The sequence below is a fragment of the Ranitomeya variabilis genome, chromosome 1, assembly GCF_051348905.1.
Source record: "Ranitomeya variabilis isolate aRanVar5 chromosome 1, aRanVar5.hap1, whole genome shotgun sequence".
NCBI classification, from domain to species: Eukaryota; Metazoa; Chordata; class Amphibia; order Anura; family Dendrobatidae; genus Ranitomeya; species Ranitomeya variabilis.
The window spans coordinates 670,558,827-670,585,778 of NC_135232.1; the positions used below are offsets into that span (position 1 = coordinate 670,558,827).

The following is a 26,952-nucleotide window of genomic DNA, read 5'->3' on the forward strand; positions in this document are numbered from 1 at the left end:
GTTTGAATTTATATGCAAATTAGTCTAGATCTCAAGCCTCTGTCACTCCAGCTCTATTCCCCGCCCAATGCCACCACCTTCTGCTTGACTGGCAGCCTCTGTGCTGTGTGATTTCAGGCAAAGGAGTCATCAGTCAAGCAGGAGGAGGTGGAGCTGGGTTGGGATTAGAGCTGGAGTGACAGAGGCTTCAGATCTACCATAGTCCTTGAGCCTTGTTTTCACATCAATTAAACCTCTGATATCTCATTAACGGACTGGCCATGTAAAGATATTGCTGGATTTATCTTTGAAAGAGTTTGGGGCGTGATTTTGTGCTGACTGATTCCCTTTGACTATCGCCTTTCACTTCCACGTCAGAACTGAGATGCCATTTGTTAGCTGCTTCCCAGAAGTCAACAATTCTTGTGCATGTGTCTTAGTTTAAAAAAAATAAATACGGTAAATAAAAAAAATTATATCTTCCTTTTTTGGGAAAACCTCCATTTTTATGTTGCATACCGTCAAAACTTTCACTTTTTTTGCTGGTGTTTTGGGTAGGATTTTAGGTTGAAATTATTCCTAAACTGAGTTACTACGGTAAATTCTAATTTGAATCTAATTGGTTGTTTAAATTTTGCTTTGTTCCATTTTTACAGGCTATGATTTCTGTCAGGTCCTGCAGTGGTTTGCTGAACGTGTTGACCGGATTATTCTTCTTTTTGATGCTCACAAACTTGACATCTCCGATGAGTTCTCAGAAGCCATCAAAGCTTTTCGAGGTCAGGATGATAAAATCCGAGTGGTGCTTAATAAAGCTGATCAGGTGGATACTCAGCAGCTGATGAGAGTCTATGGTGCTCTCATGTGGTCCCTAGGAAAGGTGATTAACACCCCTGAGGTGGTGCGAGTCTACATAGGCTCTTTTTGGGCCAAGCCTTTGCAAAACACTGAGAATCGTAAACTGTTTGAAATGGAAGCTCAAGATCTATTCCGAGACATTCAAAGTCTTCCAAGAAATGCTGCACTACGCAAACTGAATGATCTCATAAAAAGAGCTCGCCTGGCAAAGGTAAGATTGACGAGTGTGTGTGTGTATGTATATGCACTTGTGGAGCATACCATTTTTTTAAAATCCTATATATCTTTGCAGCAGAACACTATCCAGGACTGTGCACAAATACTAGTGAGTAGCGATGAGCGAACGTGTTCTGATAAGATTTTATCTAAGCATGCTTAGGTGCTAGCCGAGTGTCTTCGGCGTGCTTGACTAATATGATATAATATGACTAATATGATATATGTTAGAGTCCCCGCATCTGTTAGTTGATCCTTGCATGTGTTGCGGCTGTCTAACAACCGTGAGACATGCAGGCACGGGGACTCGAACATATTATTCAAGCATGCCGAAGACACTCGGTTAGCACCAAAGCATGCTCGGATAACACCTTATCCCAGCATGTTCGCTCATCACTACTAGTGAGTAATAGACGTTGCTCTCCTAGATGGAGACGTTTTTTATGAATATTTTAATTTCCAGCAATTCTAGAAAACGACCTTCTGCAAAATGAAACTTTTCCGTGACAGGACATTGTTTTCCAGGTCACCACCTGACAGCACCATGGAGGACGTCCTTCTTATCCACAGTGGAACAGGAAACCACGAGAATTTAAAAGGACCCTCCCACTACCACCCTTCAGTGTTTTTCCTGTCCCACTGCGGATAGGAACGACGAGCGTCTATTCGACCGCTTCGGGCAGATGGTGAGGATCGAGGGGGCTCAGCCTTTCCCTTCCTACCTCAAGACTTCTGCAGCTGACACCCGGTACTAGGTTCCCTCAGCATACCTCAGTGCAGCGCTGCTCCTGAGGAACGGGTTGCTTCCCTCTGGCGGGGGCTCTCGACCCTAGACGATGCCTTGGATGTCTCAGTGTCCGGGAGCCGCCTCTGTTAATACCAGCGTCTGAAGAATTCATCATGCAGGTCCCGGAGGAGGAGTATCACCTGGCGTCCCTGCGTCCGGCTGCGCCGCACATCACTTCTGGGTCGCGGCCGGCGGCAGCGTTTCCTCCTCCAGGAGGAGTACTTCCGGTGCGAGATCGGGCAGCGTGACGAACAGAGGATCCTGCCGGATATATTAAGGTAACGATCATTGGGGGCGATCAGCTTCCCGGAGCAATCTACCTACTCTGGCAGTAGTATGGAAGAGACGGCAAAGACAGAGGTCAGCTCTGAGAGCCAGTGGCATGTGAGTACCCGGATTAAAAAAAGGTCACCATAAAAGCCCAGCTTAGCCCAGTTACCATAGGGTGCATATCTTTGTGTATTCCAGGGAGCTTCCACCTTTGCAGCAGCTAAAAAAGACTGCAAGAGGTCAGGGAAAAGTAAGAAGTTCCCTATTTGCATGTCAAGGCTACCAGAGACCTGGAAAAAAAACCCTCTGCAATGCATGCACCTTGAAAGTCATGGGGGTAGATCGGGCTGCGCTTATCTCCAACATGAGGTCTATGATAAAAGCAGGAGGTGCAGGCCTCAATATCAGGACTAGTATGCCCTCAGGCCACACAGGCATCCTGTAAGAGACCAAGAGAATCTGACTCTGCTTCGGAAGAATTTTTTTTCAGAGTCCGATATAGAGGGAGACGGATCAGGCATGGATCCTCCAGAGAAGGGAAAAATATATTTGTTTTCCTCTGCAGACACAGACAAGCTTCTTGCTGCTGTAAGACACACTATGCAGATAGAGGAGCCTCCGGCAACTCTCTCAGTTCAGGATGAGATGTTTGGGGGGCTACATTCGCAGAATTCAAAGGTCTTCTCAGTCAACTCCCATATACGTTCTATGATCCTAGAGGAATGGGAAGAAGCAGTAAAGAGACTGGCGATTCCCAGGGACATTAGGCTACGACTACTGTTTGATCCTGGGAAGACATCCCTAAAATAGACATCCTGGTAGCAAAGGTGTCCAAAAGAACGGCTATTCCTTTTGAGTACTCCTCTAATCTAAAGGAACCGATGGACTGAAAGGCTGCTGGGCTCCTGAAAAGGGCCTGGGAAAGTTCGGCAGCAATAATACGCACTAACATAGCAGCAACATCTGTAGCGTGTTCTATGCATTTATTGGTAGATGATTTAGAGGAGCACCTGACATCCAAAACTTCTAGAGAATCTATCCTAAAGTCCCTTCCCCTATTGAAGCTGGCAACTGGGGTCCTGGCAGACGCTTCAGCTGAGTCTGTCAGATTTGCGGCTAGAAATCAATCACTGTCCAATGCAACTCGAAGAGCCATCTGGCTAAAGAGCTGGTCAGGGGACACGGAATCGAAAACAAACTTTGCTCTATTCCCTTTTCGGGGGGGAAGGTATTTGGGCCTGCCTTGGACTACATTTTAGAGAAAGCCTCAGATGAAAAGGAGTTTCCTGAGGAAAAGCGTAGGGAAATCGGGAAGATGGAGCTTTCCCAAAGGGGGTAGAAATAGAGATTCCATATTATCAGGCTCAGGATCCGCCTCTCGAATGAAATGACGCTATCCGTGTAGCGGGGCGTCTGATGGGGTTCCTGGAGAGTTGGCAAAAGATTTCCAGAGGTCCTTGGGTTCTTCAGGTTATCTCTCAGGGATATAAAATAGAATTCGAGGGTCTACCTCAAGAGAGATTTCTCGTAACAAGCCCCAGGCTTGTTTCAACCTCCCCTATGTGGTCAGATATTCAGGACCTCTTAAAAATGGAAGCAATTGTTCCGGTACCCGTTCAAGAAGAGCGCAGAGGTCATTACTCGAGTCTCTTCTCGATTAAAAAAAAAAACGTCAGGGGAATCCAGAACAATACTAAACCTCAGACCCCTAAACAGATGGATAAGGTACAAGAGGTTCAAGATAGAGTACATCCGATCCACAATACCCCTCTTAGGCAAGGATGTGGTTATGTGCAGTCTGGACTTAAGGAGTGCATATTACCATGTACCGATCCATGTAGACCATCAAAAATATCTAAGGTTTGCCGTAGAAAGGGAAGGCAGGATCTACCACTATCAGTTTTGCTGCCTTCCTTTCGGACTGGCATCTGCTCCCAGAATTTTCACGAAGCTAATGGTAGAGGTGGTGGCCTACCTGAGGAAACGCAACATAACTATAATCCCCTACCTAGATGATTTTTTGGTAGTAGCAGATTCTGTAGAACAGCTCAGAATTGACTGTCAGTCGTTGATCTCCACACTGCAAAAAGTCATCTGGTACCCAAACCAAAAATAAAATTTTTGGGAGTCATGTTAGACTCAAGAATGTGCTTCCTACCAAATGAAAAGCAAGCCAGCATAAGAGGATTCGTCAGTTTACGGGAAGCTGGATCTCCATCAGAGATGCAATGAAGATCCTAGGACTGATGACATCCTGCGTTCCCCTTGTGAACTGGAGCCTATTTCCTTCTCGAGATCTTCAGCAGGCGGTCCTAACATTCTGGAACAGAAAGCAGAGCTCATTAGACAGAAAGATGCTGTCTCCTCGAGTCAAAAAATCCCTATATTGGTGGACCATTCCCAGGAATCTCCAGAGAGGTGTCTCGTGGGTTCAGTCCCCGTGTGTCGTGGTTACCACGAATGCGAGTCAGAAAGGATGGGGCTGACACGTGCAAGGAAGATACTTCTAGGGACATTGGAGTCCAGAAGAGATCAGGGAATCATCCAACTTCAGAGAATTGAACGCGGTTTGGAAAGTTCTATCTCACTCCCAATCCATGGTGAAAAACAAACACGTAAAGGTACTGTTAGACAATACAACGACAGTGGCCTTCCTCCGTCATCAGGGCGGTCCAAGGCATCCAGTATTGCAGGGACTAGCAGGATGGATCTTCAGATGGGCAGAGAGATCGGTTCAATCAATCTTGGTGGTACATCTGGAAGGTACCAGGTTGCAGATTTTCTAAGCAGAAGGAAGGTAGCCACAACAGAGTGGGAATTGAACAACGAAGTGTTCACCATACTATGACATCGCTGGGGAAAACCAGACATAGATCTATTTGCGGTCAGAGAAAACGCAAAGGTCAGAACCTTCTAAACCCTGAACCCTCTGGGAAGTCCAGCGGGGGTCGACGCCCTTTCCCAATCATGGAACAAGAACGCTCAGGCAAATATACAACCACAGGGCCTGGGTTATACTAGTAGTACCTTTCTGGACGAAGGGGAGCTGGTTCCCCTTACTAAGGAAGATATGCTACCAAAAAGAAAGGATCTTCTGCACCCCAACCCAGAAAGCCCTCCAGCTATCAGCCTGTATCCTGAGTGTCAAGTCCGAAGATCTAGAGGGCTGTCAGATGAAGTTATCTGTACCCTACAAGCCAGTAGAAAGCCATTGACTTCCTCAATTTATAGAAAAATTTGGAAGAAATTCTTCAGTTACTGTGGAGAGGCAACAGTTGATACTGACCACCCAAATTTCCCCAAGATCCTTGACTTCCTACAGTCAGGGTTCAAAAAAGGGCTTAGGCCTAGCACCCTAAAGGTACCTTCACACTAAGCGACGCTGCAGTGATATCGACAACGATGCCGATCGCTGCAGTGTCGCTGTTTGGTCGCTGGAGAGCTGTCACACAGACAGCTCTCCAGTGACCAACGACGCCGAAGTCCCCGGGTAACCAGGGTAAACATCGGGTTGCTAAGCGCAGGGCCGCGCTTAGTAACCCGATGTTTACCCTGGTTACCAGTGTTAAATGTAAAAAAACAAACACTACATACTTACATTCGCGTCCGCTTCCCTGCACTGTGTGAGCGCCGGCCCTAACAGCAGAGCGGTGACGTCACCGCTGTGCTTTGCTTTCCGGCCGGCACTGACACACTCAGTGCAGGAAGCTCTGAGCAGCAGCGCGGACGCCGGGGGACGTGGCAGACATCAGAGGGTGAGTATGTACTGTTTTTTTTTTTTTTTTACTTTTACAATGGTAACCAGGGTAAATATCGGGTTACTAAGCGCGGCCCTGCGCTTAGTAACCCGATATTTACCCTGGTTACCATTGTAAAACATCGTTGGCATCGTTGCTTTTGCTGTCAAACACGACGATACACGCCGATCTGACGACCAAATAAAGTTCTGAACTTTCAGCAACGACCAGCGATATCACAGCAGGATCCAGATCGCTGCTGCGTGTCAAACACAACGATATCGCTATCCAGGACGCTGCAACGTCACGGATCGCTATCGTTATCGTTGTAAAGTCGCTTAGTGTGAAGGTACCTTAAGGGTGCAGATTGCAGCCCTCCGTGTATATTATGACTCCTCCTTATCATACCACCCTTGGATAGGTCGTTTCTCAAAAGCTGTTAATTTAGTGCTTAACACATTATGTAGGCACCCATACGATCTAGCAGAAGAAACTTTCACTCAAGACAGTGTTTCTAATGGCTATCACATTGGCTAAAAGGCTAGGAGAACTTCAAGCCCTATCTATTCAGAACCCTTATCTCCAGGTGTTCGAAGATCGATTAGTTTTGAGACTAGATCCAGCTTTTCTCCCAAAGGTCATCTCGGAGTCAAATATGAATCAGGAGGTGGTGCTTCTTTCATTTTGTCAACTCCCTAAAAACCTGAAGGAAAAATCCTACCATAATTTAGATGTCAGGGAGACCGTACTCAGGTACTCAGGTACCTGGAAGCGACCCAGGGCCTGGAGGCAAGATAATAATCTATTTATTCAGTACAGGGGTCCAAATAAGGGAAGGAAGCATCGACGTCCTCTATTGCCAGATGGATCAGATCCACAATAATCTTAGCCTATGATGCACAAGGGAAGAGCCCCCCAGAGGGTCTCAGAGCCCATTCAACTAGGGCTATGGCCGTTTCTTGGGCAGAAAAAGGGGGGGCTTCAGTAGAACAGATCTGCAGGGCCGCATCATGGTCTAATCTTAGTACGTTTACCAAGCATTATAAAGTAGATGTGGTGTCGATACAATTGGCATTTGGCAGAAAGGTGCTTCATGCAGTAGACCACCCTAGGATCATTATACTTTGGTACTTCTCCATAGTGGTGTCAGGTGGTGACCTGGAAAACGGTAATTAGACCTACCGGTAATTGTATTTCCAGGAATCCATCCTGACAGCACTATTGGTTCCCTCCCTATTGCAAAGCACTCCATAATTATGTGATGTAACATTTGTATGACAAGTTCTTGTTTAAATAAAATTTCTCTTGCATCCATCCAGATGTTACTTTGGAAAATCACTGAAGGGTGGTAGTGGGAGGGTCCTTTTAAACTCTCGTGGTTTCCTGTCCCACTGTGGATAATAAGGATGTCCTCTATGGTGCTGTCAGGATGGATTCCTGGAAATACAATCACCAGTAGGTCTAATTACCGTTTTTATTACATACTAGCTGAAGAGGCCGGCGTTGCCTTGGCATAGTAAATATCTGTGGTTAGTTATAGCACCTCACTTCTCTTATTTTCCCATCACGCCTCTCATTTCCCCCCCCTCACATCTTTAATTTTCCCCCTCACTCCTCTCATTCCCCCCTCACTCCTCTCATTCCCCCCCTAACACTTGTCATTTCGACCTCACATCTGTCATTTTCCAATCACTCCACTATTTTCCCTCACTCCTCTCATTTTACACTCACACCTTTTTCATTTTCACCTCACACCTCTCATTTTCCCCTCAGTATATACATGTTTGTCATCTCCCTTATATATAGTATACACCTGTATGTCATCTCCTGTATATAGTATATACCTGTATGTCATCTCCTGTATATAGTATATACCTGTATGTCATCTCCTGTATATAGTATATACCTGAATGTCATCTCCTGTATATAGTATATACCTGTATGTCATCTCCTGTATATAGTATATACCTGTATGTCATCTCCTGTATATAGTATATACCTGAATGTCATCTCCTGTATATAGTATATACCTGTATGTCATCTCCCCTGTAAATAGTATATACCTGCTGTATGTCATCTCCTCCTGTATATTGTATATACCTGTGTCATCTCCTCCTGTGTATAGTATATACCTGTATGTCATCTCCTCCTGTATATAGTATATACCTGTGTGTCATGTCCCCTGTATATTGTATGTACCTGTATGTCATCTCCTCCTGTATTAGACCTCGTTCACACTTTATTTGGTCAGTATTTTTACCTCAGTATTTGTAAGCTAAATTGGCAGCCTGATAAATCCCCAGCCAACAGGAAGCCCTCCCCCCTGGCAGTATATATTAGCTCACACATACACATAATAGACAGGTCATGTGACTGACAGCTGCCGTATTTCCTATATGGTACATTTGTTGCTCTTGTAGTTTGTCTGCTTATTAATCAGATTTTTATTTTTGAAGGATAATACCAGACTTGTGTGTGTTTTATGGCGACTTTCATGTGTCAAGTTGTGTGTGTGTGTTGAGTTGTGTGTGGCGATATGCATGTAGCGACTTTTGTGAGGCTGGTTTCACACTTGCGTTTTGATCTGCAGCGTTTTAAAAAAACCCGCATGTGGTGAAAAAACGCATGTAAACGCGGCAAAACGCCGCGTTTTTTTAGACGCATGCGTTTTTGCATGCAGAAAAAAACGCGGCGTTTTGCCGCGATAACATGCGTTTTTTCCAGCGTTTGCGTTTTTTAAACGCATGCTGAGAAGTGTGTGACAGCTGCCAATCATCAAAATCAACTAGAAAACCCACTATAAACAGAAATAGCTAGGGTTAGGGTTAGGATCCCTAGTAACCCTAGGGATCCTAACCCTACCCCTAACCCTGACAAGCCACCCCCCACCATCAAGTTGATAAAGGCATCCAAACCCTAACCCTAACCCTGACAAGCCACCCCCCACCATCAAGGTGATAAAGGCATCCAAACCCTAACCCTGACAAGCCACCCCCCACCATCAAGGTGATAAAGGCATCCAAACCCTAACCCTACCCCTAACCCTATATGACAGTCAATACTCTACGAGTTTATATTTTTTGTACTCTATAGCAATACCGTATATCTTGGGGTGTCCACATTGAACAAAGCTTTTTATTAGAAGAATGTCCTGGTCACCAGGTCAACATAATAGCCAATTCCTATGGATCCCTAGGGTTAGGGGTAGGGTTAGGGTTAGGGTTTGGATGCCTTTATCACCTTGATGGTGGGGGTTGGCTTGTCAGGGTTAGGGGTAGGGTTAGGGTTAGGGTTTGGATCCCTTTATCACCTTGATGGTGGGGGGTGGCTTGTCAGGGGTAGGGTTAGGGTTTTCTTGTTTTTTCTTGTGGTTAGGGTTTTCTTGTTTTTTCTTGTGTTTTCTTGTGTTTTTCTATAAAAACGCATGCGTTTTTAACGCAAGCAAACGCATGTGCTTAAAAACGCATGCGTTTACATAGACAGGAATGCATCTTTTTGCCGCGAATAAACGCATGCGTTTTTTTGCGGCAAAAAAACGCCGCTACAAATTACTACATGTTGCATTTCTGCAAATGAACGCACGCGTCAAAAAACGCATGCTTTGCCGAAAACGCATCAACGCACGCAAAAAACGCATGCGTTTTTTAATGTTAAGTATAGAAAAAAAGCATGCGTTTTTTAGCGCTAAAACGCAGCGGACAAAAACGCAAGTGTGAAACCAACCTGAGATGAGTTTCGTGTTGCGACATGCGTGTTGCAACTTTTTGTGTGTCGAGTTGCATGTGACAGGTTAGTGCAGCAAGTTGTGTGCAGCAAGTTGTGTGCAGCAAGTTGTGTGCAGCAAGTTGTGTGCAGCAAGTTGTGTGCAGCAAGTTGTGTGCAGCAAGTTGTGTGCAGCAAGTTGTGTGCAGCAAGTTGTGTGCAGCTGCTTGTGGCGAGTTTTGCTTGTGGCGAGTTTTGCTTGTGGCGAGTTTTGCTTGTGGCGAGTTTTGCTTGTGGCGAGTTTTGCTTGTGGCGAGTTTTGCTTGTGGCGAGTTTTGCTTGTGGCGAGTTTTGCTTGTGGCGAGTTTTGCTTGTGGCGAGTTTTGCTTGTGGCGAGTTTTGCTTGTGGCGAGTTTTGCTTGTGGCGAGTTTTATGTGTGGTGCGTTTTGGGTTGTGTGAGGCAACTTTTGCATGTGGCAATTTTACCACGTGTGCAAGTTTTGCGTGTGGCGAGTTTTCCATGAGGTGAGTTTTGCACGTGTGGCGAGCTTTGCGTGAGCCTAGTTTTGCATGTGGTGAGTTTGGCGAGTTTTGAGCGGTGACTTTTGTGTTTCGACTTTTATGTGGCGAGGTTGGTGTATGTGTGGTGAAATGTGTGCTGAGGGTGGTATATGTGTTCAAGCACGTGGTAGTGTGTGGCGCATTTTGTGTGTGTGTTCATATCCCCGTGTGTGGTGAGTATCCCATGTCGGGGCCCCACCTTTGTAAGGCTACGTTCACAACGCAAACAAAAACGCAACAAAACGCATGCTAAAACGCTGCGTTTTGCAACGCATGCGTCCTTTTTCGCCGAAAGTTGGACGCAAAAAAAATGCAACTTGCTGCGTTCTCTGCGCCCAACGCTTGCGGCCAAAAAAACGCATGCTTCGCAAAACGCAGCACAACGCATGTCCATGCGCCCCCATGTGAAATATAGGGGAGCATGACGCATGCGGTGACGCTGCGGCGCCGAACGCTAATGTGAACGTAGACTAACTGTATGGTATATACTCTTCGGCGCCATCGCTCTCATTCTTTAAGTCCCCCTTGTTCACATCTGGCAGCTGTCAATTTGCCTCCAACACTTTTCCTTTTCACTTTTTCCCCATTATGTAGATAGGGGCAAAATTGTTTGGTGAATTGGAAAGCGCAGGGTTAAAATTTCACCTCACAACATAGCCTATGACGCTCTCGGGGTCCAGACGTGACTGTGCAAAATTTTGTGGCTGTAGCTGCGACGGTGCAGATGCCAATCCCGGACACACACACACACACACACACACACACACACACACACACACACACACACACACACACACACACACACACACACACACACACACACACACACACACACACACACACACACACATAATACACATACACATATAATACACATATATAATACACATACACATATAATACACATATATAATACACATACACATATAATACACATATATAATACACACACACACACACACATTCAGCTTTATATATTAGATGAATTTGTACAGAATGTCAGTGCAAGCCGTTCTCCTGAACTATTACCTGTACAGTAGTTGCGTCATTATTCTGTATAGAATTTGTGCTTTAATACGTTTCCACCATGGCTAATTTTAATTTTTGCTTTTTTTTTTTCTTTTCATCCATTTTCTGAGTTATATTTTTTTTATATTAATATTCACACAGTCATGTGAGGGCTTGTATTTTGTTTTTTGGGGGGGGTTTTTGCAGGTCAAGTGGAGTTTTGAATGACCTTCAATCCCCATTAACTTTTTTCATAACATATGCTGGAAAATGTTTGGAGGAAAAAAATAAAATAAAACTAAAATCAAAGTGCAATGAAGTGATCCTACAGGACAGGCTTGGTTGTGATGGGAGCTGGTGATCATCACACAGCAAGCAACCCATTTGAATGCCGCTGTCTGAGATTGACAGCGGCATGTAAACGATTAAACCGCAATGATCATACAGCAAGCAGCCTGCTCCGTACTTTTCGTACCAGTGGTGCGAGGTATTGTGGCATCGTCCCATGAATCTTCTCTGTGTGAAAAGTATGGTACGGGCAAGTACGAAGCCAAACTGCAAGCTGGTGTACGAGCCGCAGACCCTTTAAAACAGCTGATTGGTGCTGGGGATCAGACCTCAACAGATGTAACTTACTTATAGGGCCTGAATTTTAAAAGGCTGGGTAAACCCTTTAATTGTATTTGTTTAGCAGTAATTACACACTCAATAAATTAAGGAAACTATTACTGTAAAAAAACAAACTTGGTGACGACAGTACTCGACATTATTGCTATAGGACCAGGATGTATGGTAGAGATCAGTTCCCGGGCCTGTAACGCCGTCCCGGGGCAGTGGTGATATAGCCATGTCTTCTTATCCTATTATTAATCTTTTTGGCTGGTCAACATTGTGTGTCTTGGATTTCTAAGTAAGGAAGGCAATCCTTTTCCTGTTGTAAAGCCTGTCCTGACTGGTCTTGAAATCCTGGATAACCTGTCTGGCTTTTGTACTTCATTAATCTTTCCAGAAGGAAAAAAATTAAAAACGCCCTTTAACTTCCACCATCTCTAGAGATAGAAATACTCTGGTATGTGATGGAGTTGCAATAAGGCACACGGGAAGTGCAAAGGTGTCTTTTCCGGGTATGATGTACAACACTGATACTTATTGTTACCTACTGACCTGAGCAAAAAATACCAACCTCTCGGATGTAGATCTAAAGTGTTATGCTTGTACTCGGCAGATGCCTTTTTAATGGTATGTACAAACCTTTTTTTAAAGTAATTTTGTGCTAAATTAGGCCAGACTCATGCTTTATTTCCATATGTTTGTTTTTCACGTATGTTAAAAAAAATGTAAAGAATCCCAAGAGAAGGTCTCCTAGAAACTTTTCTTGAATAACTGACAGCGTTCATTAGATTGGAAGATTTTGGTTCACAAACTGGACCGAAGTTGGACTTGTCTCCATTCTTTTATGTGGACTTTCTGCAAAGAAAAAAAAAGCCCAATAGAATATAATGATCTGTTTGCTGTCTGTGAAAACGCTGACAGATCATGAATGAAATACAGTGACGTGTGATTTTGTGACTAAACAGACTTGTAATAAGGGTTCACTTAGGATAATAATTTTATACAGCAGCGCCACTATATTCGGCAGCACTTTACAAGTCAAAAGATACATAGTCAAACCATACCAGACCTAATAAAGTAACACGTGATTCAACAATTTAATGGGAGTCTGTCAGCAGGATTTCACCCCTAAACTATTTCAAAGATAAGTCCAGCAATACCTTTACATGGCCACTTCATTCCTCTGTTACCGACAAATCAGCCTTGGAATTGATGTGCAAATGAGGCTGAAATGCAATAATAATCTTTATATAGCACCAACATATTCCTCAGTGCTTTACAATTCAGAGGCTCATATACAACAGTTATAAGTAATAAAGTTAAAGATAATGCAATAATTAAAGCGAAAGTAATGACAACCCTGCTCATCAGAGATTACAATCTACAATGAAGTTGCGGTGACACAAAAGACAGGAGCTTATTTCCAATGATGGTCCAGCCATCTTGGGGGAACGTGTATAGATAAAGGCTGCATGAGCTAGTTGCCAGCCAATATTTGTAGTACTTTTGCGTTCAGTGGAGTTTGATGCAGAGCTATGTTCAGAGAAACAGTGAACGGGATATATAATAATAATCTTTATTTATATAGCACCAACATATTCCGCAGCGCTTTACAGTTTAACAGTTTCAAACACAACAGTCATAAGTAACAACGTTAACAATACAATAATTAAAGCGAAATAAGACGACCCTGCTCGTGAGAGCTTACAATCTACAATGAGGTGGGGGAGATACAAAGTACAGGTGTGTATTTACAATGATGTATTTACAATGATAGTCCAGCCATCTTCAGGGGGTGGGGGATATATATATATATATATATATATATATATATATATATATATATATATATATATATATATATATATATATACACACACACAATTATTTATCTAATATATAATTGCCTAGAATACTACTTCCTGCAATTTGTGCCAACTTCCGTGGCTTTGTCCGGAGCTAATGTCCGGAGATAAGTGACGTCACCAGTGTCCTACACCCAGGCAGAGCACAGGGGCCCCAGGCAGCCTATGGGGCCCCAGGCAGAGCACAGGGGCCCCAGGCAGCATATGGGGCCCCAGGCAGAGCACAGTGGCCCCAGGCAGAGCACAGGGGCCCCAGGCAGCATATGGGGCCCCAGGCAGAGCACAGGGGCCCCAGGCAGCATATGGGGCCCCAGGCAGAGCACAGGGGCCCCAGGCAGAGCACAGGGGCCCCAGGCAGAGCACAGGGGCCCCAGGCAGCATATGGGGCCCCAGGCAGAGCACAGGGGCCCCAGGCAGCATATGGGGCCCCAGGCAGAGCACAGTGGCCCCAGGCAGAGCACAGGGGCCCCAGGCAGAACATGGGGCCCCAGGCAGAGCACAGGGGCCCCAGGCAGCATATGGGACCCCAGGCAGAGCACAGGGGCCCCAGGCAGAGCACAGGGGCCTCAGGCAGCATATGGGGCCCCAGGCAGAGCACAGGGGCCCCAGGCAGCATATGGGGCCCCAGGCAGAGCACAGTGGCCCCAGGCAGAGCACAGGGGCCCCAGGCAGAACATGGGGCCCCAGGCAGAGCACAGGGGCCCCAGGCAGAGCACAGGGGCCCCAGGCAGCATATGGGGCCCCAGGCAGAGCACAGTGGCCCCAGGCAGCATATGGGGCCCCAGGCAGAGCACAGTGGCCCCAGGCAGAGCACAGGGGCCCCAGGCAGCATATGGGGCCCCAGGCAGAGCACAGTGGTCCCAGGCAGAGCACAGGGGCCCCAGGCAGCTTATGGGGCCCCAGGCAGAGCACAGTGGCCCCAGGCAGAACATGGGGCCACAGGCAGAGCACAGTGGCCCCAGGCAGAGCACAGGGGCCCCAGGCAGAGCACAGGGGCCCCAGGCAGCATATGGGGCCCCAGGCAGAGCACACACCAAATCGGAGGCCGAGGGGCCCCGCCAACCAAATCGGAGGCCGAGGGGCCCCGCCAACCAAATCGGAGGCCGAGGAGCCCCGCCCACCAAATCGAAGGCCGAGCGGCCCCACCCACCAAAGCGGAGGCCGAGCGGCCCCGCCCACCACAGCGGAGGCCGAGGGGCCCCGACCACCACATCGGAGGCCGAGGGGCCCCGACCACCACATCGGAGGCCGAGGGGCCCCGCCCACCAAATTGGAGGCCGAGGGGCCCCGCCCACCAAATCGGAGGCCGAGGGTCCCCGCCCACCAAATCGGAGGCCGAGGGTCCCCGCCCACCAAACGGAGGCCGAGGGTCCCCGCCCACCAAATCTGAGGCCGGGGGTCCCCGCCCTCCAAATCGGAGGCCGAGGGGCCCCGCCCACCACATCGGAGGCCAAAGGGCCCCGCCCACCACATCGGAGGCCGAGGGGCCCCGCCCACCAAATCGGAGGCCGAGGGTCCCCGCCCACCAAATCGGAGGCCGAGGGTCCCCGCCCACCAAATCGGAGGCCGAGGAGCCCCGCCCACCAAATCGAAGGTCGAGGGGCCCCGCCCACGAAAGCGGAGGCCGAGGGTCCCCGCACACCAAATCGGAGGCCGAGGGGCCCCGCCCACCAAAGCGGAGGCCGAGGGTCCCCGACCACCAAATCGGAGGCCGAGGGGCCTGGCCCCGCCCACCACATCGGAGGCCGAGGGTCCCCGCCCACCACATCGGAGGCCGAGGGTCCCCGCCCACCACATCGGAGGCCGAGGGTCCCCGCCCACCACATCGGAGGCCGAGGGTCCCCGCCCACCACATCGGAGGCCGAGGGTCCCCGCCCACCACATCGGAGGCCGAGGGTCCCCGCCCACCACATCGGAGGCCGAGGGTCCCCGCCCACCACATCGGAGGCCGAGGGTCCCCGCCCACCACATCGGAGGCCGAGGGTCCCCGCCCACCACATCGGAGGCCGAGGGTCCCCGCCCACCACATCGGAGGCCGAGGGTCCCCGCCCACCACATCGGAGGCCGAGGGTCCCCGCCCACCACATCGGAGGCCGAGGGTCCCCGCCCACCACATCGGAGGCCGAGGGTCCCCGCCCACCACATCGGAGGCCGAGGGTCCCCGCCCACCACATCGGAGGCCGAGGGTCCCCGCCCACCACATCGGAGGCCGAGGGTCCCCGCCCACCACATCGGAGGCCGAGGGTCCCCGCCCACCACATCGGAGGCCGAGGGTCCCCGCCCACCAAATCGGAGGCCGAGGAGCTCCGCCCACCAAAAGTAAGTGCGGCCCCGGGTGCAAAAGTAAGTGCGGCCCCGGGTGCAAAAGTAAGTGCGGCCCCGGGTGCAAAAGTAAGTGCGGCCCCGGGTGCAAAAGTAAGTGCGCCCCCGGGTGCAAAAGTAAGTGCGCCCCCGGGTGCAAAAGTAAGTGCGCCCCCGGGTGCAAAAGTAAGTGCGCCCCCGGGTGCAAAAGTAAGTGCGCCCCCGGGTGCAAAAGTAAGTGCGCCCCCGGGTGCAAAAGTAAGTGCGCCCCCGGGTGCAAAAGTAAGTGCGCCCCCGGGTGCAAAAGTAAGTGCGCCCCCGGGTGCAAAAGTAAGTGCGCCCCCGGGTGCAAAAGTAAGTGCGCCCCCGGGTGCAAAAGTAAGTGCGCCCCCGGGTGCAAAAGTAAGTGCGCCCCCGGGTGCAAAAGTAAGTGCGCCCCCGGGTGCAAAAGTAAGTGCGCCCCCGGGTGCAAAAGTAAGTGCGCCCCCGGGTGCAAAAGTAAGTGCGCCCCCGGGTGCAAAAGTAAGTGCGCCCCCGGGTGCAAAAGTAAGTGCGCCTCCGGGTGCAAAAGTAAGCGCGCCCCCGGCCCCGGGTGCAAAAGTAAGCGCGCCCCCCAGTCCCGTGTGTGAAAAGTGCTGCTGTAAAGCTGGTAGCGCTGTTCAAGCACCATGTATTTCCTTCAGGAAATGCCCATCTAATATATAATTGCCTAGAATACTACTTCCTGCAATTTGTGCCAAGAAAGAACATACCAATATACATAGTTATTGATACATATTATTTATTATTTACATTATTATTCTTAACCCCTTAGTGACAGAGCCAATTTGGTACTTAATGACCGAGCCAATTTTTACAATTCTGACCAGTGTCACTTTAAGAGGTTATAACTCTGGAACGCTTTATCGGATCCCACTGATTCTGAGATTGTTTTTTCGTGACATATTGTACTTCAAGTTAGTGGTAACATTTCTTCGATATTACTTGCGATTATTTATGAAAAAAATGGAAATATGGTGAAAATTTTTAAAATTTTGCAATTTTCAAACTTTGTATTTTTATGCCCTTAAATCAGAGAGATATGTCACAAAAAATAGTTAATAAATAACATTTCCCACATGTCTACTTTACATTAGCACAATTTTGGAAACAATTTTTTTTTTTGTTAGGGAGTTATAAGGGTTAAAAGTTGACCAGCAATTTCTCATTTTTACAACACCATTTTTTTTTAGGGACCACATCTCATTTGAAGTCATTTTGAGGGGTCTATATGATAGAAAATAACCAAGTGTGACACCATTCTAAAAACTGCACCCCTCAAGCTGCTCAAAACCACATTCAAGAAGTTTATTAACCCTTTACGTACTTCACAGGAACTGAAACAATGTGGAAGAAAAAAATGAACATTTAACTTTTTTTTGCAAACATTTTACTTCAGAACCATTTTTTTTAATTTTCACAAGTGTAAAAACAGAAATTTAACCACAAATTTTGTTGTGCAATTTTTCCTGAGTACGCCGATACCCCATATGTGGAGGTAAACCACTGTTTGGGCGCACCGCAGAGCTTGGAAGTGAAGGAGCACCGTTTGACTGTTTCAATGCAGAATTGGCTGGAATTGAGATCGGATGCCATGTCGCGTTTCGGGAGCCCCTAATGTGCCTAAACAGTGGAAACCCCCCACAAGTGATACCATTTTGGAAACTAGACCCCTTAAGGAACTTATCTAGATGTGTGGTGAGCACTTTGAACCCCCAAGTGCTTCACAGAAGTTTATAACGTAGAGCCGTGAAAATAAAAAATCGCATTTGTTTTCACAAAAATGATTTTTTCACCCACAAATTCTTATTTTCACAAGTTTAACAGGAGAAATTAGACCACAAAAGTTGTTGTGCAATTTCTCCTGAGTACGTCAATACCCCATATGTGGGGGTAAACCACTGTTTGGGCGCACCGCAGAGCTTGGAAGTGAAGGAGCACCGTTTGACTTTTTCAATGCAGAATTGGCTGGAATTGAGATCGGATGCCATGTCGCGTTTGGAGAGCCCCTGATGTGCCTAAACAGTGGAAACCCCCCACAAGTGATACCATTTTGGAAACTAGACCCCTTAAGGAACTTATCTAGATATTCGGTGAGCACTTTGAACCCCCAAGTGCTTCACAGAAGTTTATAACGTAAAGCCGTGAAAATAAAAAATCGCATTTTTTCTACAAAAATGATCTTTTTGCCCCCAAATTTTTATTTTCACAAGGGTAACAGGAGAAATTAGACCACAAAAGTTGTTGTGCAATTTCTCCTGAGTACGTCAATACCCCATATGTGGGGGTAAACCACTGTTTGTGCGCACCGCAGAGCTTGGAAGAGAAAGAGTGTCGTTTTACTTTTTCAATGTAGAATTGGCTGGAATTGAGATCGGACGCCATGTCACGTTTGGAGAGCCGCTGATGTGCCTAAACAGTGGAGACCCCCCACAAATGACACCATTTTGGAAACTAGACCCCTTAAGGAACTTATCTAGATGTGTGGTGAGCACTTTAAACCCCCAGGTGCTTCACAGAAGTTTATAACGTAGAGCCGTGAAAATAAAAAAATCGCATTTTTTCTACAAAAATGATCTTTTTGCCTCCAAATTTTTATTTTACCAAGGGTAACAGGAGAAAATGGACACCAGAAGTTGTTGTACAATTTGTCTTGAGTACGCCGACACCCCGTATGTGGGGGTAAACCACTGTTTGGGTGCATGGCTGAGCTCGGAAGCAAAGGAGCGCCATTTGACTTTTCAATGCAAAATTGACTGGAATTGAGATCGGACGCCATGTCGTGTTTGGAGAGCCCCTGATGTGCCTAAACAGTAGAAACCCCCCAAAAGTGACCCCATTTTGGAAACTAGACCCCCCATGGAACTTATCTAGATGTGTAGTGAGAACTTTGAATGCCCAAGTGCATCACAGAAGTTTATAATGCAGAGTCGTGAAAATAAAAAATATATTTTTTTTTAACAATAAAGATTTTTTAGCCCCCAAATTTTTATTTTCACAAGGGTAACAAGAGAAATTGGACCCCAAAAGTTGTTGTCCAATTTGTCCTGAGTATGCTGGTACCCAATATGTGGGGGTAAACCACTGTTTGGGCGCACGGCAGAGCTCGGAAGAGAAGGAGCGCCATTTTAGAATTCAGACTTTGATAGAATTGTCTGTGGGTGTTATGTTGCGTTTGCAGAGCCCCTGATGTACCTAAACAGTAGAAACCCCCCACAAGTGACCAAATTTTGGAAACTAGACCCCCCTAAGGAACTTATCTAGATATGTGGTGAGAACTTTGAATGCTCAAGTGCTTCACAGAAGTTTATAATGCATAGTAGTGAAAATAAAAAAATATTTTTTTTTCCCCACAAAAAAGATTTTTAGCCCCCAAGTTTTTATTTCACAAGGGTAACAGGAGAAATTGGACCCCAAAAGTTGTTGTCCAATTTGTCCTGAGTATGCTGGTACCCAATATGTGGGGGTAAGCCACTGTTTGGGCGCACGGCAGAGCTCAGAAGGGAGGGAGCACCATTTGACTTTTTTAGCGCAAAATTGGCTGTCGTGTTTGGAGACCCCCCTGATGTACCTAAACAGTGGAAACCCCCAAATTATAACTCCAACCCTAACTCCAACACACCCCTAACCCTAATCTTAACCCGATCCATAATCCTAATCACAACCCTAACGATAATCACAACCCTAACCCCAAAACAGCCCTAATCTCAACCCTAACCATAACCCTAATCAAAACCCTAAATCCAACACACCCCTAACCCTAATCCCAAACGTAACCCTAATCCAAACCCTAATCCCAACTCTAACCCTAACTTTAGCCCCAACCCTAACCCTAACTTTAGCCCCAACCCTAACCATAACTTTAGCCCCGTCGTCACAAAAAAAGTTCAATGTAACCTTTTTTTTGTACGTCGCGTCCGCCATTTCCGCGCATGCGTGGCCGTAACTCTGCCCCCTCCTCCCCAGGACATAGACTGGGCAGCGGATGCGTTGAAAAACTGCATCCGCTGCCCACGTTGTGCACAATTTTCACAACGTACGTCGGGCCGACGCATTGCGACCGCCCCGTACCGAGGCAAGTGTGATAGAAGCCTAAGGCTACTTTCACACTAGCGTCGTACTCGGCCCATCGCAGTGTGCCGGGCCGACGTACCGACGCTAGCGTTGTAAGCGCCGCACAACGGGTGCAGCGGATGCTGTTTTTTCAACGCATCCGCTGCCCCATTGTGAGGGGAGGCGGAGTTCCGGCCGCGCATGCGCGGTCGGAAATGGCGGACACGTCGCACAAAAAAGTTACATGTAGCTTTTTTTGTGCCGACGGTCCGCCAAAGCACGACGCATCCGTCGCACGACGGATGCGACATGTGGCAATGCGTCGCTAATGCAAGCCAATGGAGAAAAAACGCATCCTGCAAGCACTTTTGCAGGATGCGTTTTTTCTCCGACGCATTGCGACGGAAGCCAAAAAACGCTAGTGTGAAAGTAGCCTAACCCTAGCCCTAGCCCTAACCCTAACCCTAAATTTAGCCCCAACCCTAGCCCTAACTCTAACCCTAACTCTAGCCCTAACCCTAGCCCTAACCCTAACTCTAACCCTAACTCTAACCCTAACCCCTAACCCTAATTTTAGCCCCAACTCGTCTTCTCCTGCCGGCCGGCAGATGGCAGCAGATGGCGGGCGCACTGCGCATGCGCCCGCCATAAGACAGAAGAGGACCCAGGGACACCGGGTGAGTATGTTAGGGTCCCCGAATCCCCCTATTTCTCTGTCCTCTGATGTGTGATCACATCAGAGGACAGAGAAATACAGATCGCTTTTTTTTTTTTTGCGGTCGCCACTAAACTGTTAATTACTGCAAACCGACCCCGATCATGTTCTTTGGGGTCTCGGCTACCCCCGGCAGCCGAGACCCCAAAGATCTTCCGGGTGCCGGGCGGCGGGCGTACTGCGCGTGCGCCCGCCATTTTTTCCCGGAAAAAAGATGGCGGCGCCCATGGGGACCCACGAGGAGCTCCGGGGGAGGTAGGTAAGTATCGGGGGGCTATTGGGGGCCATCGGGGACCCTATTTCTCTGTCCTCCGATGTGCGATCGCATCGGAGGACTGAGAAATTAAACGGCACATCGCGTTTTTTTTTTTTTTTTTTGCGACCGCCGGTAAACGGTTAATTACCGGCGATCGCAACTCGGGGGTCAGTAAAAAACCCCCGAATCATGTTCTCTGGGGTCTCGGCTACCCTCGGCAACCGAGACCCCAGAGAAAATCCGACTCTGGGGGGCGCTATTCACTTTTTCCACAGCGCCGTTAATTAACGGCGCTGTGGTTTAAGTACCCTTAGCGGCCGCCGTTAAAAGGCGTATCGGCGGTCGTTAAGGGGTTAAGCAAAGAACCGTTGTTGTGGCATTTGCCACAACACGCAAAGTTGTTGTCTGATGTCTTTCATCACTCCCCTCATAAGCATGTTCATGGATCCTGTGTAACTGTACCTTAAATAACAAGAATTGTCAAGAGCTGGTGAGTGCAGCCATTTTTTGTTCTTTCTTACTATTATTTATTAATTGTATTATTCTTACATTTGAATAAATAAAGTATATATGGATTCTAGACTCCCGATTCTTGCCATCTAGTTATATATATATATATTTAAAGAAAAATGGCCCAAAAAACATAAAAAAGTGGATTTTTTTTTTGTTCTATTTATTTTTTTTATTCTATTGAAAGAAACCATTTGACTGTTGGTTGGAAAAGCTTGCACATTTATTGAGGTAATTGTATATGAAAGGACTTCGATTAGGGAACTTGATAGGCCGCCCTAAACAGATGTGTTTTTGGGGATCGCTTAAAACAGTGTAAATTGTGGTTAGTCCTAATTTCTTGGGGTAGAGCATTCCAGAGAATTGGTGCAGGTAGGGAGAAGTCTTGGAGCCAGGAGTGGGAGGTACAGAATAGTGTGGGTGTTAGTCGAAGGTCGCTTGCGGAGCATAGATAACAGGTAGGCTGAAAAAAAGAAATGAGGGTGGAGCGGTAGTGGGGCCTGCTCCGTGGAGAGCTTTGCGCGTGAGAACGAGCAATTTAAATTGGATCCTATAATGTATGGGTGGTCAGTGCAATGGTTTACACAGAACGGAGGAGTCCGAATAACGATTAGCCAGATAGATGACCCTAGCTACTACATTAATGATGAACTGGTGTGGGGGAGGCCAACCAATAGAGATTTGCAGTAGTCTAGGTGGGAGTGGATAAGGGCAACAGTGAGGTTTTTTTGTTATTTCTATGGTGAGAAAGGGGAGGATTCTTCTGAGATGTTCTTCAGGTAAAAGCTACTAGAGCGGGCAAGAGATTGTATATGGGAGGTGAAGGAAAGATTAGTGTCAAACATAAACACCTAGACAGCAAGCCTGCTGCCTAGGCATTATTGTGGTACTACACTCTGAGAGGGAGATGTCAAATTTAGGGAGGTAAGTAGACTGCCTGAGCAAAAGAAGTTCAGTTTTTGAACGGTTGAATTTCAGATGAGTAGTAGTAGTGGACATGCTGTTGGAAACTACAGACAGTCATTGGTGTTCTGTAGTACAGCGGGGGTAAGGTCAGGAGTTGATGTATATAGTTGTGTATCATCAGCATAAAGATGGTACTGACAGCCCAATTTGTTGATGGTCTGTCCAATTGGGTCGTGTAGAGAGAGAAGTGAAAAGTGCCAAAGACTGAGCCCTGAGGGACCCAAATAGTGAGAATAAGAGGAAAAGTAGTGGAGCCAGAGAACGATACACTGAAGGAGCCGTCAGAAAGATAGGTAGGAAGAGAACCAGGAGAAAGCAGTGTCCTTTATGCCGATTGAGTGGAGCATAGAGGGTAGGAGGATGAGGTCAAGAAGAATGAGCAGAGTATAGTCATTGTTACATTTTGCTGTAAAAAAAATTGTTGGTCACTTTCAGTGCAGTTTCTGTAGAATATAGGGACGGAAGCCAGACTGTGATGAATCCAGGAGAGAGGTAGTGGAGAAGTAAGTGGTAAAGTGGGAGTAGACCAGGCGTTCCAAGAGTTGAGATGAAGGGGAGATTGGAGACTGATCTGTAGTTATTTGTGCAGGATGGGGCAAGAGAGGGTTTTTTTGTTTAAGAAGTGGAAAATACTGGAGGAGAGGGAGAGTTTGAAGATTTTAGTTAGGTGATTAGTGACAACTGGACTAGGTGTTAGGGTACCGTCTCACAGTGGCACTTTTGTCGCTACGACGGTACGATCCGTGACGTTCCAGCGATATCCATACGATATCGCAGTGTCTGACACGCTACTGCGATCAGGGACCCTGCTGAGAATCGTACGTCGTAGCAGATCGTTTGGAACTTTCTTTCGTCGCTGGATCTCCCGCTGTCATCGCTGGATCGTTGTGTGTGACAGCGATCCAGCGATGCGTTCGCTTGTAACCAGGGTAAACATCGGGTTACTAAGCGCAGGGCCGCTCTTAGTAACCCGATGTTTACCGTGGTTACCAGCGTAAAAGTAAAAAACACAGTACATACTCACATTCCGGTGTCCTTCAGGTCCCTTGCCGTCTGCTTCCCGCTCTGACTGACTGCCGGCCGGAAAGTGAGAGCAGATCACAGCGGCGACATCACCGCTGTGATCTGCTTTCACTTTACGGCGGCAGTCAGTCAGAGCGGGAAGCAGACTGCAAGGGACCTGACGGACACCGGAATGTGAGTATGTACTGTTTGTTTTTTTTTACTTTTACGCTGGTAACCACGGTAAACATCGGGTTACTAAGCGCGGCCCTGCGCTTAGTAACCCGATGTTTACCCTGGTTACCCGGGACCTCGGCATCGTTGGTTGCTGGAGAGCGGTCTGTGTGACAGCTCTCCAGCGACCACACAACGACTTTCCAACGATCACGGCCAGGTCGTATCGCTGGTCGTGATCGTTGGAAAGTTGCAGAGTGTGACAGTACCCTTAGGGAATTGGGTCAGTAGTGCATGTAGTAGGACGAGAAGAAGAGAGGAGCCTGTAAATATCTTCTGTGACTGCGTCAAATGTGGAGAGTGAGCCAGAGGAGATATGTGGAGGGGTGGGAATCCTGGCACTTGGTGACTGGGAGCTGATTTTCTGTTGGATATTCTCTCTTTTCCCTATAAAGTGGGAGGCCTGATCATTAGCACAGATGTCTGTGTTAGGGGCCTGGCCTTTAGGACTGAGGAGGGAGTGAAAGGTGTCGAGTTTTTTTGGGTTGTTGGATAGTGAGGCGATCAGGATGGTGAAGTAGGTCTGTTTGGTGAGGTGAAGGGCAGAGTTATAGGTTCTTAACAAAACTTTGTAGTGGATAATGTTTTCTAGTGTGAGAGTTTTCCTCTATAGGCATTCAGCACTCCTGGTGCATAGCTGGAGAAATCGAGTTTTCGATGTTAGCCAGGGCTGTCTTACTCTGTGTTTGGAGGTTCTGAAGGTGAGAGGTGCTACTTGGTCCAGGGTGCTTCTGAGAGTGTCATTGTAGTAATGTACAGCCAGATCAAGACAGGAAAAAAATATATTGGGGGCAGTGATGAGTGTAGGGAGTCTTTTAAACGGCTCGTAGATTTCTGAATGTGTGATGGGTAGAAGTGTGTATTCGGGTGGGCGAGGATTTGTGAGCATGAAAGAGAGAATGTTGTGGTCAGAGAGAGGAACAAGTGAGATATCTAGGTAGGAGATTGAACAGACAAAGACCAATCATGGATGCTACAGTCTTTGAGTGTTTCAGATGTTGAAACCTGTGAGAGGCAAAGAGAAGTGGTTAGAGACAGAAGCTGGGATACAGATGGGGGGTGGGGCTGTTTATGGGGATGTTGAAGTTTCCCATGATAAGGATTGGTAATTCGGAGGACAAGAAGTGCAGCAGCCAGGCAGAAACATGGTCAAGGTACTGGGTGGGTGAACCTGGGGAACAGTACACCATGTTCCAAATTATTATGCAAATTGGATTTGAGTGTCATAAAGATTTCATTGGTTTGTTTTTCAAATAAACTCTTGGATGGTATTGTGTCTCAGGGCTCAATGGATCACTGAAATCAATCTTTTAAACACATGTGATAGTTTTCCAGGTGATTCCAATTAAAGGAAAACTACTTAAAAATGATGTTCCACATTATTAAGCAGGCCACAGATTTCAAGCAATATGGGAAATAAAAAGGATCTCTCTGATGCTGAAAAGCGTTAAATAGTGCAATGCCTTGGACAAGGTATGAAAACATTAGATATTTCACGAAAACTTAAGAGTGATCATCATACTGTTTCTGTGCTCTGTTTCAGTCACAAATCTCTTCAGAGTTCATGCAGATAAAGGCATAATAAGGAAGGTTTCTGCCAGACAAATGCATTGGATTAAGAGAGCAGCTGCCAAAATACCATTACAAAGCAGCAAACAGTTATTTGAAGCTGCTGGTGCCTCTGGAGTCCCTCGAACCTCAAGGTGTAGGATCCCTTCAAAGGCTTGCTGTGGTGCATAAACCTACTATTCGGCCACCCCTAAACAGTGTTCACAAGCAGAAACGGTTGCAGTGGGCCCAGACATAGAAGAAAACAGTCTTGTTTACTGATGAGTGTCGAGCAACCCTGGATGGTTGTAATGGATGGTTGGTGGATGGCTACCATGGCCCAACAAGGCTGCGACGTCGGCAAGGAGGTGGAGTCATGTTTTGGGCCGGAATCATGGGGAAACAGCTGGTAAGGCCCTCTAAGGTTCCTGAAGGTGTGAAAATGGTGTGGCCACCATCTTCCCGAACCTTTGGAGTATCATCAAGCAAAAGATCTATGAGAGTGGGAGGCAGTTCACATCAAAACAGCAGCTCTGGGAGGCTATTCTGACTTCATGCAAAGAAATACAAGCAGAAACTCACAAGTTCAATGGATGCAAGAATTGAGAAGGTGATATCAAAGAAGGGGTCCTATGTTAACATGTAACTTGGCCTGTTAGGATGTTTTGGAGTTAAATAGCTTTTTTGTTCAGTGAATGTGACCTCCTAATGCTGCAAATTCCCCAAATTAGCATTTTCAGTTCTTTAAAACATATCAAATATTTAGAAATTCTACTGTGCCTAATAATTTGGAACAGTGCATTTTAAGTTTTTATTCTTTTTCGAGATTATACTGTTATTGGGAGGTTTCTTCAATAAAATTCGATGTATACTCTGAGTGATGACTTTTATTAGACTGACTGTTTAGTCAATTAGCACCGACCATTTAGGAAAATCCGAGAAAAATATAATTTGGAACATGGTGTATATGACCGCTACTCTGAGGGAGAGGGGATGGAATAGTCTGATGGTGTCAGCCTCAAAAGAAGGGAATGAGAGTGATGGAACTGGGGGATGACCTGGAACGTGCATTGTGGCGACAGGAGTATGCCATCTCAACCCCAAAGTCTGTTCGTGGATCTTTGGGAATGGGAAAAATTTAAGTTTCCATGAGAAATAACCGCAAGGATAACAGTGTCAGAATCCTGAATCAAGGTTTCAATGAGAGCCAACAGATTGAGGGTTATTCACAGAGTAGTTGTGCACAATTAAAAGAGGGAGATGAAGAAGTACAACTAATGTTAATAAGGTTAGCAGGATCTTGATGTGAGATGGGGGAGTGGTTGACCCCTTCATGACCTTAACTTTTTTCGGTTTTGCGTTTTCATTTTTCGCTCCCCTCCATCCCAGAGCCATAACTTTTTTATTTTTCCGTCAATATGGCCATGTGAGGGCTTATTTTTTGCGGGACAAGTTGTACTTTTGAACAACACCATTGGTTTTACCATGTCGGGTACTAGAAACGGGAAAAAAATTCCAAGTGCGTCTAAAAATTTTTGGAAGTGCATCTGAACAGCAAGGTGGATTGCTGTTGAGGGGAGATAGAGAGAAAAAAAATCTATAAATCTACAGCACAGCGAGTGTGAACGAGCTGAGTGTGACCTGAGCGTAAGTGTGAACGGCAGTAAGTGTGTGACTTGTGATTCAGTGAGGAGGTATTTGGAAGGCCTTTAACAAATACCTGTGTGAATTG

At 46.9% G+C, this 26,952-nt stretch overlaps 1 protein-coding gene across 1 annotated transcript in view; it reads left to right on the forward strand.

The window, feature by feature from the left end:
• Positions 1 to 26,952, forward strand: part of EHD4 (EH domain containing 4) — a 77,310-nt gene that overhangs the window by 23,561 nt on the left and 26,797 nt on the right. The window contains exon 4 of the mRNA XM_077263987.1: positions 636 to 1,048. Within this exon, the coding sequence (XP_077120102.1) occupies positions 636 to 1,048 (413 nt within the window). The remainder of the gene's footprint in view (positions 1 to 635; positions 1,049 to 26,952) is intronic.